Here is a 15,741-nt window from a genome sequence, read left to right as displayed (position 1 = left end):
AGTGCAGTGGTGTGATCTTGGCTCACTGCATCCTCTGCCTCCTGGGTTGGAGCAGTTCTCCTGCTTCAGCCTCCTGAGTAGCTGGGATTACAGGTGTGCGCCACCATGCCCGGCTAATTTTTGTATTTTTAGTAGAGACGGAGTTTCGCCATGTTGGCCAGGCTGGTCTCAAACTCCTGACCTCAGATGATCCACCCACCTTGACCTTCTAAAATGCTGGGATTACAGGCAGGAGCCACCACACCTGGCCTCAAGTGTCAATTTTTTAAATAGTTCATTTGATTAGGATCTATATGAAGTCCACACATTGCAACTAGTTGGCAATTTGTTTTAAGTCTCCTAATATTTTATTATTAGCACCATCCTCTAACCAACTGAGCTAACTGACCATACTCTTAATATTTTAAATTATTCTAATTTCCTTGCAGTTTATTTGTTGAAGAAACTGGGTCATTTGTGCAGTAGTATTTTTTAAGATGAGTTTTGCTGAATGCAGCTCCAGTACTATAATTTGCCATTAATCTATCTATCCTCTGTATTTTCTGTAAAGTGGTCAGTAGTTGTACTTGATGTGTGTTGTGTGGTGTTTTGGTTTTTTTTTTTTTTTTTGGAGACAGAGTTTTGCTCTTCTTGCCCAGGCTGGAGTGCAATGGTATGATCTCAGCTCACTGCAACTTCCACCTCCTGGTTTTTTTTTTTTTTTTTTTTTTTTGAGACGGGGTCTTGCTCTGTCGCCGGGGCTGGAGTGCAGTGGCCGGATCTCAGCTCACTGCAAGCTCCGCCTCCCGGGTTCACGCCATTCTCCTGCCTCAGCCTCCCGAGTAGCTGGGACTACAGGCGCCCGCCACCTCGCCCGGCTAGTTTTTTGTATTTTTTAGTAGAGACGGGGTTTCACAGTGTTCGCCAGGATGGTCTCGATCTCCTGACCTCGTGATCCGCCCGTCTCGGCCTCCCAAAGTGCTGGGATTACAGGCTTGAGCCACCGCGCCCGGCCCCACCTCCTGGTTTTAAGCGGTTCCCCTGCCTCAGCCTCCTGAGAAGCTGGGATTATAGGCATGTGCCACCATGCCCGGCTAATTTTTTATTTTTAGTAGAGATGGGGTGTCTCCTTATTGGTCAGGCTGGTCTCGAACTCCCAACCTCAGGTCATCTGCCTGCCTCGGCCTCCCAAAATGCTGAGATTACAGGCACGAGCCACCGCTCCCGGCTACTATGTTATTTGAGACGCAGTCTCGCTCTGTTGCCCAGGCTGGAGTGCAGTGGTGCGATCTTGGCTCACTACAACCTCCGCCTCCCGGGTTCAAGTGATTCTCCTGCCTCAGTCTCCCGAGTAGCTAGGATTACAAGCACGTGCCACCACACCCAGCTAATTTTTGTATTTTTAATAGAGACGGGGTTTTACCATGTTGGCTAGGATGGTCTCGATCTCCTGACCTCATGATCTGCCTGCCTTGGCCTCCCAAAGTGCTGGAATTACAGGCGTGAGCCACTGCGCGGGGCCTCATCAGTAGTATGTTTTGAAGAATTCTGTCATTCTTTCATTGAGGAACAAATCTTTTTCATATATTAGTAGAATGCTTCTCTGTGGAGAAAGTTGCCCCTGCATCTACTATTTGGTAACTTAGAGGCATTTTTGTTGTTCTTGAGATGGAGTTTTTTGCTCTTGTTGCCCAGGCTGGAGTGCGATGGCACCATCTCAGCTCACTGCAACCTCCGCCTCCTGGGTTCAAGCGATTCTCTTGCCTCAGCCTCCTGAGTAGCCAGGATTACAGGCGCCCACCACCACGCCTGGTTAATTTTTTGTTTTTTTTAGTAGAGGCGGGATTTTGCCATGTTTGCCAGGGAAGTCTTGAACACGTGACTTCAGGTGATCCATCCACCTCAGTCTCCCAAAGTGCTGGGATTATAGGCTTGAGCCACCATGCCTGGCATAGAGGCATATTTAATACAGAAAAGGCAGGATAAATGCCCTGGCTTTCTTTCTTAAAACAATGAGTTGATATCCTCAGCATTCTCTAGCAGTGACTGATTTTCTTTTTTCTTTTATATTATTGTGAACTTACAAATTGAAGCATATTTAGTGTTACTGTATTTAATGTGGATTCTTCGTAGTTATTATCACCATTAAAACTTAACTTAAATTGTCTCTGCACTTTATACATCTCCAGTGGTTTTGACATGACCCTGAACGCCTTTGACAGCTGCTTTGTTATCTGGTATGACAATTTGTTCCAAGGTCATCTAGTATAATAGTTTTTTGGCCCCAGACTTAGAATCAACCATTTCTCCAGGGGAAATTGTTTTGAAGATCACGATCTGGGCACGAGGTGCACTCATATTAATAGTGGTTTGGGATGGGCATGGTGGCTCACGCTTGTAATCCCAGCACTTTGGGAGACTGAGGCAGGCGGGTCAGGAGATCAAGACCATCCTGGCCAACATGGTGAAACCCCATCTCTACTAAAAATACAGAAATTAGCTGGGTGTGGTGGCGCTCGCTTGTAGTCTGAGCTACTCAGGAAGCTGAGGCAGGAGAATTGCTTCAACTCAGGAGGCAGAGTTTGCAGTGAGCTGAGATCGCACCACTACACTCCAGCCTGGTGACAGAATGAGACTCCGTCTAAAAAAAATTAAAAAGCAGTGATTTGGTGTTTGCTTTTAGGTTTTTCCAGTGTATACTAATTCAGATTAAGGACTAAAAGGTTTTTGTTTAACCTGTTCTGTCATATATCTGTATCTCCTTTTTCCCCACACTGAGTTGCCTGAGTTTCAAGGCCATTGGGGATGATAGAATATTAATTATTGAGTTGTTTTATCTCACATTGCACATAGAACAGTTTAACACTAACAAATTGACACTATCACCAGCAGTATGATCATTTTAAATTACTTTTCCTTTTTTTGAGACAGGATCTCTTTCTGTTGCCCAGGCTGGAGTGCAGTGGGGGCAATCTCAGCTTACTGCAACTTCTGCCTCCTGGGTTTAATATCAGTAGTTTTTTTCTGTTTCGTGTCATTATATACATGTTTAGATTTATTTGATTTTATTTTCAATTTGTTGGTTGCTCTTAGATTTAATTTTGTTTTAATATCTCTGTTAAAGTCATCTTAATAGCGAGATTGACTAGTTATAAAAGGAAATAGATATAAGCAAAATGGACTGATAACTAGGATACAAGATCACTAATTCTGTAATTTAACATCTCAGAATTGAAAAGTGCATTGTTTATGTTCCTATAGTCTGTTCTTATTTGTGGCTGTTTGGAAGTCTAGATAGGGTGAATTTATGAAATAATCGACTCCCTTTAATCATGAGTTTCATTGACTCTGCTAAGTATTTTATCAGAGCTTCTAATGAGTATCAGTTTGTCTGATTTGAATTTTTCTTCCTCTCCTCTGTTTTTCCCTTTTTTCCCCCTTTGGTTGGTTGAGGGTACTAAAAATGGTTATCAAAGGGAATTGGTGGACAGGGGTGGAATTATGAATTGAGTGGTCTTTGTATTAAAACATTTGGACTCTAGTAATTCGACTTTCCCATAATTTTTTTTCTTTTGTAAGTGGATTGATATTAGACTAATTGTTTTCATCCATTGCTAGCCTTTGGATTTTGTGAGTACAAGGAGCCAGAATCTACTCTGCGTGCACTCAGATTATTACATGACCTGCAAATTGGAGAGAAAAAGCTACTCGTTAAAGTTGATGCAAAGACAAAGGCGCAGCTGGATGAATGGAAAGCGAAGAAGAAAGCTTCTAATGGGGTATGTTTTCTGTCGGGGTATCTTTTCTAGGCCAGGCTGTGCTATTTCAGTGTAATGCTTCTCATTATAAATGAATCTAATATGGGGCTTCAAAAGATCATCATATATGTGCTTGTGGCTTAAATGTAGGAGGGTATTTGATAGTTTGTAGTTATTTTAAGTCTTATCTACCCATAGTGGGTGGATGACTGTTGGTTTGCTTGTTCCAGGTTGGGATGAAAGTAGTAAGGGAGGCTGGACAAGGTTAACTTGCCAGAGAAAACACTGGTACAGACTATTCCAAACAGAGCTAATTCATTAAGGCAGCTTTGTAAGTAAGTACAAAATATATTTCAACCTACACAATTTTTCTTAGTTTCCCTCTCTTTTAGAAGTATACCAACTCTAAAATGAATGAAACTCTGATTACTTGCCTTAGCTTGGGGGATTTATTCAAGCTATACTAAGTGAAGCTAAAATAAAGGACATGGTTGTATATTGTATTGTAATGTATACATTTTTACTCCCTCGACAAAGTGAAACATAGCTAAAACTTGAGTATATATTTCCTTCATTTCTTTTCTTAGTTCGTTTTTGGCATCTCATGCTGAACAAATGCAAAATAGATTTATTATTGCCTTCTCCCAACACAAACAAAACCAAAAGTGTCTTTCACTGTCATCAAATTTTTATTATCTTTCAAAATAGAAATTGCTTTCTGGGCCTGGCGCGGTGGCTCATGCCTGTAGTCCCAGCATTTTGGGAGGCCGAGACCAGCGGATCACGAGATCAGGAAATCGAGACCATCCTGGCTAACATAGTGAAACCCAGTCTCTACTAAAAATAGAAAAAAGTAGCCGGGCATGGTGGCAGGCACCTGTAGTCCCAGCTACTTGGGAGGCTGAGGCAGGAGAATGGCGTGAACCTGGGAGGCGGAGCTCGCAGTGAGCCAAGATCACGCCACTGCACTCCAGCCTGAGTCACTGCACTCCAGCCTGGGCAACAGAGCGAGACTCTATCTCAAAAAAAAAAAAAAGAAATCGCTTTCTGCTGGACGTGGTGGCTCGTGCCTGTAATCTCAGCACTTTGGGAGGCAGAGGCAGGCGGATCCACCTGAGGTCAGGAGTTCGAGACCAGCCTGGCGAACATGGCAAAACCCTGTCTCTACTAAAAATACAAAAAATTAGCCTAGCATTGTGGCAGTTGCCTGTAATCGCAGCAACCCAGAGGCTGAGGCAGGAGAATCACTTGAACTGGAGAGGTGGAGGTTGCAGTGAGTTGAGATCGAGCCATTGTACTCCAGCCTGGGCAACTAGAGCGAAACTCTATCTCCCTGCTGCCAAAAAAGAAAAAAGAAATAAGAAATACCTTTTATGTCCCCTCCAAGTTCTTTGTTAAAAAAAAAAAAAACAAAACACCAAACCCAAAAAGCTCACAAAATGAAGCAAAGTATAAATAAGCAATTAAATGCCACCTGTAATCCCATCATCATAAGTAACACTAGACAGTTTGGATGTATGTTCTTCCGGACATTTTTCTGTGTATGAATGTAGTTTTTTTTTCTTTTTTTTTTTGACACAGAGTGTCTGTCGTTCAGGCTAGAGTGCAGTGGTGTGATCTTGGCTCACTGCAACCTCTGCCTCCCGTGTTCAGGTGATTCTCCTGCCTCAGCCTCCTGAGTAGCTGGGATTACAGGCATCCGCCACCACGTTCAGCAAATTTTTGTATTTTTAGTAGAGATGGGGTTTCACCATGTTGGCCAGACTAGTCTGGAACTCCTGACTTCACGTAATCTGCTCTCCTTGGTCTCCCAAAGTGCTGGGATTACAGGTGTGAGCCACCATGCCTGGCCAAATGTAGGTTTTTGGTTGTTTTTTGGTGGGTTTTTTTTTTGAGATGGAGTCTCACTGTCTTGCCCAGGCTGGAGTGCAGTGGCACGACCTCAGCTCACTGCAACCTCCACCTCCCAGATTCAAGTGATTCTCCCTCCTCAGCCTCCCAAGTAGCTGGGATTACAGGCGCCCGCCACCAAGTTCAACTACTTTTTCTATTTTCACTATGTAGGTGAGGCTGGTCTTGAAACTTAGGTGATCCGCCTGCCTCGGCCTCTCAAAGTGCTGGGATTACTTGTGAGCCACTCAGCCCGGCCAGCATTGCCTGTATTTCTAAAACATAAGTATAATTTTATCACACTCTTGCTTATTATGTGAGACCCATCCTTGATGATTTTAGATTTCTTACAGAAAAAAGACCCCCCCCCCCCCCGCCTTTTTTTTTTTCTGACTCCGTCTTGCTCTGCCGCCCAGGCTGGAGTGCAGTGGTAAAATCTTGGCTCACTGCAACCTCCACCTCCTGGGTTCAAGTGATTCTCCTGCTTTGGCCTACCGAGTAGCTGAGTTTATAGGCACCCGCCACCACCCCTGGCTCATTTTTATATTTTTAGTAGAGGTGGGATTTCTCCATGTTTTCCAGGCTGTTCTTGAACTCCTGACCTCAGGTGATCCACCCGTCTTGGCCTCCCAAAGTGCTGGGATTACAGGCGTGAGCCATGGTGCCCGGCCATAAAGCCCATGTTTTTAGGATGACATTCAAGGCTCGCTCCAGTCCACCTTTCTTATTTTATTTTATTTTATATTTTATTTTATTTTATTTTATGTTTGAGACGGAGTCTCGCTCTGTTGCCCAGGCTGGAGTGCAGTGGTGCGATCTCGGCTCACTGCAAGCTCCGCCTCCCGGGTTCACGCCATTCTCCTGCCTCAGCCTCCAAATAGCTGGGCACCGCCACCTCGGCCGGCTAGTTTTTTGTATTTTTAGTAGAGACGGAGTTTCACCGTGTTAGCCAGGATGGTCTCGATCTCCTGACCTTGTGATCCGCCCGCCTCGGCCTCCAAAGTGCTGGGATTACAGGCGTGAGCCACCGCGCCCAGCTTCCAGTCCACCTTTCTAACTTCCTTCTTTCCTTCTCTGCGCATACTACTGCATGTACCTCCACAATCTTCCTTTTTGCTTTGCTGGCATCTCATGTCTTTGTTTCCTATCCAAGCTCCCTGTTGAAATTCTATCCATACTTATAATTAACATGTCCCTTGATTCATATAGACTTTATCAGCCTACCCTCAGTTTCTCTCAGACAGAATTAAGTCCTCTGTTCCCATATAAAGCAGATCTTTGTAGCTGTTTTAGTAGATACTGTTTATATGTCTCTCTCTTTCACAGCCCTTTGTTACCCATCTCATTCCCATATCCTCTTTCAACCCCCATCTCTGATTACAAATAGAAAGGGTGATAAGTTTGTGGGCTGTGTCTCTTTAATCTTGTACCTCCACAGCACCTAGGACAGTGTCTTGCCTAAAGCAAGGACGGAATTAACATTTGTTTACAGTTGCTTATCTGTCAGTCTTACTATCCTTACCCTGCTTCATAAGGAAATTATATTTATATTTTATTTCAAATCAGTAATACTGCCTGTCACATCACTAAAACCTCAAAAAACCAGAAATGTTCGAAATAAGGGTTTTCAGGTTTGCCTTGTTGTGATGACTGTATACTAACTAGTTAAAGGTATGGATTCAGTATCTTCAGAGTGTTCTGATTTGCTAGGACTCACTGTTTTCTTGTGTTTAATCTTCGGTTTGTGAGGTCATTTAATTTGTAGCATTTGCAAATGTTATACTGAAAAACTCTGAAAATGAAATAAATCACTATACAATGTATTTTTATAAATAAGGAAAGGTGACTTGGCATTTCTTGCTTGCTTGTTTGCTTTTTTTGGGGTGGGAACAGAGTGTTGCTCTGTCACCCAAGCTCGAGTGTGGGGTGGTGTGATCTCTGCTCACTGCAACCTCCTATTCCCAGGCTCCAGTGATCCTTCTGCCTCAGCTGGGACTACAGGTATGCACCACCATACCTGCCTAAGTTTTATATTTTTTGGTGAGATGAGGTTTCACTGTGTTGTCCAGGCTGGCCTTGAACTCCTGGACTTAAGTGATCCACCTACCTCAGCCTTCCAAAGTGCTAGGATTACAGGTAGGAGCCACTGTGCCCAAGAAATGTTGATTTCTTGTATAATCAACATTAGCCAGAGTAACCACACTTCAGATCTGTTTGTTGGTTTTCAGGAAAAGCAGTATGTGTCTGGATGTGGTGGCTCACACCTGTAATCCCAGCACTTTGGGAGTCTGAGGTCGGAGGATCACCTGAGGTCAGGAGTTTGAAACCAGCCTGGCCAACATGGTGAAACCCTGTCTTTACTGAGAAAGAAATACAAAAATTAGCTGGGTGTGGTGGCGCACACCTGTAATCCCAGCTACTTGGGAGGCTGAGGCAGGAAAATCACTTAAACCTGGGAGGTAGAGGTTGCAGTTAGCCGTGATTGTGCCACTGCAGTCCAACCTGGGTGACAGAGTGAGACTCTGTCTCATGAAAAAGCTAAGTTACATGCAATAAAATCACACAAAAATTATTTTTAATAAAATGAAATTAAAACAATTGACAGACATCAGTTATATGATTTATTGTTCCAACTGTGTGTATGTGTGTTTCTGAGTGCCCTTTGGCTTCTTGCCCAGTGGTACTTGAAGTCATAGGATAAACATGGCATATTTTCCTAGTGTTAATTTTACTCAACAATATAGGTTAAAAAAGCATTCTATCTGATGTAAAAAAATTTTATTTCAAATAACGTAAGCAAATATTACTATATAGTGGAGTAGATTAGAGATTTGCCATGATTTTTTTTTTTTTTTAAGGGTGGTTTTGGGTGGAGGGAGGTAGGAAAGCCGGAGAGGGAGAGATTGGAGGGAGGGAGCAGGGGGAGGGGGGAAGATGGTGGGTGCGAGATGGGTGACCACTGCCGCCATGATTTTTCAGCATAAAAATATGACATGGTGATTGTTTTTTATTCTTGGTCGTTGATTAGTTGGAGAAATTTTAAAAGGCTGTTAAGTAGAGGACAGGAGAACGAGACATTGAGAACCCTTTGTGTTGCTTTATTAGGCATTTTCCTCTGAGGCGGAAGAGAAAACATTTAGTTCCATATTTCTCATTAATTAAAAAGGAAACATGAGTTTGTCTAGGAGAGCAATATATTTTTCATGATCCGGAATTTTCTTTCTTTTTTTTATGAGATGGGGTCTCGCAGTGTTGTCCAGGCTGGTGTCTACCTCCTGGGCTCAAGCAGTTCTCCTGCTTCGGCCTTCCGAGGTACTGGGTTTACAGGCATGAGCCACTGTGCCCAGCCAGATTCAGAATTTTAAGAAGAATTTTGGACATGTGTAAGGTATCTTGTCAAACAACTTGACTGAACAGTTTAATGTAGATTTTGCAGAATTTACAGGAGTAAATTTTTTTCTTTCATTTCTTACTGACCTTTAGTAGTAAAAGTATTCTGTGTGAGGTGGCCATGCTAATTTAGTTCATGTCCTATTGCTTTCTGGCTGTCCAGCAAAAATAGTATAGGAGTCAGTATATCTGCTTGTATGTCACAAGTCACAGTTATTGACCATATATTCAAGAATGAACACTGACAAGTGCTGGAAACACAGTTACTCTCTGGAAAGAACCTGTTAATAGAGGACAGCTGCTGCAGGTGAACATCTTTGTCTGGAAATTAGCCTAGTTGAGTCTACATTTTCTCAAAAGAAAGAATCTGCATTTCCTTAAGTTTTTTAAAAGGTTTGTACTTTGGATTCTAGAACTCATTGTCAAAGAATGAGCCCAGCAGAGCTGTTTAACTTCACAGCCACTAGCTTTACTATTGAAATTTTAATTTCTCTGAAAAGAACCAACTAGGTTGGCCATGTAAACATTACAGATAATCTGTCAGCTTCCTATATGGCTGAATCCTTGACCCTTTGTTTCCCAGTATTACTGAATATGCTTTCTGGTTTCTCCCACTTCACCCTCCAAAGTCTCACTCTTGTCACCCAGGCTGGAGTGCAACCTCAGCCTTCTGGATTCAGGTAATTCTCCTGCCTCAACCTCTTGAGTAGCTGGGAGTACAGGCATCCGCCACCACTCCCGGCTAATTTTTTGCATTTTTAGTAGAGATGAGTTTCTCCATGTTGGCTAGGCTAGTCTTGAACTCCTGACCTCAGGTGGTCCACCCACCTAGGCCTCCCAAAGTGTTGTGATTACAGGTGTGAGCCACCGCGCCCAGCCATCTGGTTTCTGAAGTATAAGAAAAAAACTGGAAATCAGAAAATTGTATATGGTTGATATTCCAGAGATAGAGCTTTAGATGAAACTTGCCAGTCTGTGGAGTATCTTTCTAACCTGATCATCTACCATAATCAGTTTTTTTTTTTTTTTTTTTAAATATTAGCAATCAGTTAAGATTTTTGGGTTAATAAACTTTTTTTCTAAAAATGTGAATTAGTTAATTCCAAATGCTTTTATCTCTAATTAAGGTAAAATAGCCATATTGATACCTAAATGTTGGTTTACAGTGGAAACAATACTCAGTTTAGGGTTTATACGGATTTATTTTATTTTTATTTATTTTTTTTTTGAGAAGGAATCTCGCTGTGTCGCCCAGGCTGGAGTGCAGTGGCGCGATCTTGGCTCACTGCAGTTTCTGCCTCCTGGGTTCAAGTGATTCTCCTGCCTCAGCCTCCCAAGTAGCTGGGACCATGCCTGGCTATTTTTTTGTGTTTTTAGTAGAGATGGGGTTTCACTGTGTTAGCCAGGATGGTCTCCATCTCCTGACCTTGTGAGCCACTGCACCTGGCTGGGGAATTTTTGTGTTTTTTTAGTAGAGACGGAGTTTCACAATGTTGGTCAGGCTGGTCTCAAACTCCTGACCTTGTGATCCGCCCACCTCAGCCTCCCAAAATGCTGGGATTACAGGAGCGAGTTTTTTTCTTTTGTGCGGCGGGGAGACACAGTCTTGCTGTGTCTCCCAGGCTGGAATGAAGCGGCGTGATCTCGGCTCACTGCAGTCTCCACCTCCTGGGTTCAAGCAATTCTCCTGCCTCAGCCTCCCGAATAGCTGAGATTACAGGCATGTGTCACCATGCCCAGCTAATTTTTTGTAACTTTGGTAGAGGTAGGGTTTCACCATGCTGGCCAAGCGGGTCTTGAACTCTTGACCTCGTGTGATCCGCCTGCCTTGGCCTCCCAAAGTGCTGGGATTGCAGGCGTGAGCCACTGTGCCCTGCCAAGTGGTTAGTTTTATAATAACACGTAATGCCTTATATTTAAGTTATCTGTGTCATAACCCATCTGTTACTCTGTATTGGTATAGCTTGAAGAGAAGAGCGCGTTTTTCAATTTGAATTTTACTCCGTCTAAGTGCAGCATGTTTCTCACGGTCCGCTCTTAAGAATTTGTTGCTGGGTGCGGTGGCTCACGCCTGTAATCCCAGCACTTTCAGAGGCCGAGGCGGGCAGAACACGATGTCAGGAGATCGAGACCATCCTAACACAGTGAAACCGGTCTCTACTAAAAATACAAAAAAATTAGCCAGGCGTGGTGGCGGGCGCCTGTAGTCCTAGCTACTCCGGAGGCTGAGGCAGGAGAATGGCATGAAACCGGGAGGCGGAGCTTGCAGTGAGGTGAGATGGTGCCACTGCACTCCAGCCTGGGCAACAGAGCAAGAAAAAAAAAAAGAAAGAATTGAGCAAATTAATTTAAGAAATAAAATGTTCCGGGCGAGGTGCCTCAAGCCTGTAATCCCAGCACTTTGGGAGGCTGAGACGGGTGGATCACGAGATCAGGAGATCGAGACCATCCTGGCTAACCCGGTGAAACCCCGTCTCTACTAAAAAATACAAAAAACTAGCCAGGCGAGGTGGCGGGCGCCTGTAGGCCCAGCTACACCGGAGGCTGAGGCAGAAGAATGGCGTAAACCCGGTAGGCGGAGCTTGCAGTGAGCTGAGATCTGGCCACTGCAACTCCAGCCTGAGCAACAGAGCAGGACTCTGTCTCAAAAAAAAAAAAAAAACAAAAAAAAAGAAATAAAATGTTTGTTGAATATATACCCATTGGAGACAGCTTTCAGAATGCTGGTGGTCAACTTATAAAGTTAGTGCTAAGTTACATTGTTAAGGAGCCACAAGGCATGAAACTCACCTTGAATAGAGTTGCAGGAATTATGACCAAGACCCAGGCATGTATGCACATGAGCATGGTTCTAGTATGTATCTGAAAATGTGCACAGTATATGTTTACCAAGTAAGTCTTTAAAAACTTGGGGCGTGCACAACTATTGTAGCACATTAGAAGCCAACAATTTCCCCCACATAGAGTGAGTAATCTAGACTTCTTAGAAAATATTATTATTATTGAGATGGAGTTTCGCTCTTTTGCCCAGGCTGGATTGCAGTGGCGCAATCTCTGCTCACTTCAACTACTGCCTTCTGGTTTTAGGCAATTCTCCTGCCTCAGCCTCCCGAGTAGCTGGGATTATAGGCATGCACCACCGCACTCGGCTAATTTTTGTATTTTTAGTAGAGATGGGGTTTCAGCATGTTGGCCAGGCTGGTCTTGATTGAACTCCTGACCTCATGATCCAGCCCCCCCCTCAGCCTCCCATAGTGCTGGGATTACAGGAGTGAGCCACCATGCCTGGCCAGAAAATTACTGATAAAGACCTACAAATAGTTACCTTGATTCCTTCTTAGTGTTGTAAGTGTATGGTTTCTATAAGTGGTATTCTTGCATTGTAGGAACTCATAGAAAGCAAATCATTTCAGCCCCTAAACTCCTGATTCTGGCATTTTGGTGTATTTAGCAATCTGATGTTTTTGTTTGTTTAATCTACATACAATTTTGTTTATTCTGTGCGGTAGCTTTCACAATTAACTTAAAATTGTATTTTGCCTTTACTGCATAACTGAATTTTCAGCCATTTAGTATCTGTTTAAAAGAATGAACTATTACATACAGTTGTTACTATTTGTGTACCTGTTGAGCAAAACAGTCTGAAAACTTGTGAATGGTTTGCAGATGTGTTATATAGTGTGCTAGTCCTGAAATTTAGGGGCCAGAATTTTTTAGGTATTAAGAAAAAGAAAATGAAAATGAACTAGTATCTCATGAATAGTGAAATAAAAAAAAATGAAGCTTTTATGATGTTAAGAACAAAACCAACTCTGTGTTTAATAGGACTACAGAGATGTTTTTGAGAAAACATGTATGTTTATTAACTGTTGTCGTAGAGTGATTTTGATTTTCTTGCTTGATTTTTCTTTCCCCTGAATTTGCTGTTTTCTTTAAGAATGCAAGGCCAGAAACTGTCACTAATGACGATGAAGAAGCCTTGGATGAAGAAACAAAGAGGAGAGATCAGATGATTAAAGGGGCTATTGAAGTTTTAATTCGTGAATACTCCAGTGAGCTAAATGCCCCCTCACAGGAATCTGATTCTCACCCCAGGAAGAAGAAGAAGGAAAAGAAGGAGGACGTATGTGTTCTGACAACAACATATAATTTCTACCATTTGTTTTTTATGATATCACTCTTATGCTTTGATTACATGTCAGTTTTCTTTTTTTCTTTCTTTTTCTTTTTTTGAGATGGAGGCTCACTTTGTCTCCCAGACTGGAATGCAGTGGCGCAATCTCAGCTCACTATAACCTCCGCCTCTCGGGTTCTGTGGGGCATTGTATGTAATCTAGAGAAGTTTTAAAGTATATCGCATGGGTTATATGCCATATATCCCTCAAGGGATCCACTTGCCTCATTCTCCCAAAGTGCTGGGATACAGGCGTGAGCCACCACTCCCAGCCTTAAAATTTTTTTAAATTATTTTTAAAAATATATTAAAAATACATTTTAAACTTTTTTACAGAGACAGGGTTTCATTATGTTTTCTAGACTGGTCTCCAACTCTTGGGTTCAGGTTATCCTCCTGTCTCAGCTTCCTAAAGTGTCAGGATTACAGTCATGAGCCACTGCGCCTGACTCTTATTTTACTTTGTTTGCCTATGGTTGTTCTGTCTCTGTTCTAAGCAAGAAACCAGATCTGATTCACTGAAGATTTCCACCCACTCTTAATTTTTAGCTGCCTTTCTTTAGAAACTGTGTTGCATTCCCCTCCCTGAACAATAGTGGTATTGAATAATCAAACTGGAGGATTCTGAAAGAGCAGTACAACTTGAAACATTCCTCCTCAGTGAATTGATTGCTACCTCTTTATCGCCCTAAGCGAATTGAACAGTGGGCAGTCCAGGTTGAAAGAAAAGGTTTAGTTTTCTTATACTTATTTCCTTTGGATAAACTTAGATAAATTATAGGAAATGTCCTTTTAAAAATAATGGAAGAAACCAGGAGTGGTGGATGATACATGTAGTCCCAACAGCTGGGGAGGCTGAGGGGAGGTTTACTTGAGCCCATGAGCTTGAGTCTAGCCTGGGCCACAGAGCGAGACCCTGTCTGTAAAGTAAGAAAAAAAATCCCACAAGTATTGGAAGTATTTTGTTTTATTTATTTATGTTTTTGAGACAGTATCTTGCTCTGTCACCCAGACTGTAGGATGGTGGCGCAATTACGGCTCACTGCAGCCTTGAATACCCGTCCTAAAGTGATCCTCCTGTGTTAGCCTCCTGAGAAGCTGAGACTATAGGCATGTGCCACCATACCCAGCTAATTTTTGTGTTTTTTGTAGAGATGGGGTTTCACCATGTTGCCCAAGCTGGTGTTGAACTCCTGAGCTTAAATGATCTGCCTGCCTCAGCCTTCCAAAGTGCTGGGACTACAAGCGTGACCCACTCATAGCCAGTGTTTTATATGCATCCATTATATAATAAAAAAAAACTACGTGGTATATATATTATGATGAGTTATGAATGGATGTTACATTTTTTTTTTTTTTTTTTTTTTTGAGACGGAGTGTCGCTCTGTCGCCCAGGCTGAGTGCAGTGGCCAGATCTCAGCTCACTGCAAGCTCCGCCTCCCAGGTTCCCGCCATTCTCCTGCCTCAGCCTCCGCAGTAGCTGGGACTACAGGCGCCCGCCACCGCGCCCGGCTAGTTTTTGTATTTTTTAGTAGAGACGGGGTTTCACCGTATTAGCCAGGATGGTTCGATCTCCTGACCTCGTGATCCGCCCGTCTCGGCCTCCCAAAGTGCTGGGATTACAGGCTTGAGCCACCGCGCCCGGCCGGATGGTTACATTTTATATTATTTTAAATTTGAATGCCTTTTTAGGCCATCTTCAGTTTTCTTTGTGGCCAGATATATTTTTTTTTTTTTGAAACGGAGTCTCGCTCTGTTGCCCGGGCTGGAGTGCAGTGGCCGGATCTCAGCTCACTGCAAGCTCCTTCTCCCGGGTTTATGCCATTCTCCTGCCTCAGCCACCCGAGTAGCTGGACTACAGGCGCCCGCCACCTCGCTCGGCTAGTTTTTGTATTTTTTAGTAGAGACGGGGTTTCACCATTTAGCCAGGATGGTCTCGATCTCCTGACCTCGTGATCCACCGTCTCAGCCTCCCAAAGTGCTGGGATTACAGGCTTGAGCCACCGCCCCCGGCCCCAGATACATTTTTATTATTTGGTATGTATTTCCTCATTTGGCCATAAAACTTTTCTTTGTTGGTTTTTTTTCCCCCCCACTGAAATGGAGTCTCACTCAGTTGCCCAGGCTGGAGTGCAGTGGCTGCAATCTTGGCTCACTGCAAGCTCTGCCTCCTGGGTTCAAGCAATTCTCCTGCCTCAGCCACCATGCCTGGCTGCTTTTCTGTATTTTTAATAGAGACGGGGTTTCACTGTGTTAGCCAGGATGGTCTCGATCTCCAGACCTCATGATCCACGTGAGCCACCGTGCCCGACCCATAACTTTTCTAATGAGGTGTATTCTATTAGGAATGGTAATTGGTAGGGTCAGTAAAGTACAGAGTAATTGAGGCCTGTAGAATTCATTCTTTTTCTTCATTAGTGGGAAAGGAGAAAAATAACATATTTGTTTGATATGGATTGGGAGGAGATAATAAAATCTTCCTCTGTGACAGGAGTTATGGGTAAATATTGTTGGTATGATTAGAAAGCCCTGCTACTATGAGATCACCTT

General features: G+C 43.2%; 1 protein-coding gene across 1 annotated transcript in view; it reads left to right on the top strand.

Moving 5' to 3' along the window:
- The window catches only part of RBM25 (RNA binding motif protein 25), a 70,535-nt gene that overhangs the window by 29,824 nt on the left and 24,970 nt on the right, over positions 1–15,741 (top strand). Inside the window, exons 6-7 of the mRNA XM_033187525.1 lie at positions 3,598–3,758; positions 12,955–13,140. Coding sequence (XP_033043416.1) covers positions 3,598–3,758; positions 12,955–13,140 — 347 coding nt within the window. The remainder of the gene's footprint in view (positions 1–3,597; positions 3,759–12,954; positions 13,141–15,741) is intronic.

This window comes from Trachypithecus francoisi, unplaced genomic scaffold (assembly GCF_009764315.1).
Source record: "Trachypithecus francoisi isolate TF-2019V2 unplaced genomic scaffold, Tfra_2.0 Lachesis_group3, whole genome shotgun sequence".
Taxonomy (NCBI): domain Eukaryota; kingdom Metazoa; phylum Chordata; class Mammalia; order Primates; family Cercopithecidae; genus Trachypithecus; species Trachypithecus francoisi.
Note: the sequence above shows the minus strand (reverse complement) of the source record. Positions and strands in the feature narration are given on the sequence as shown.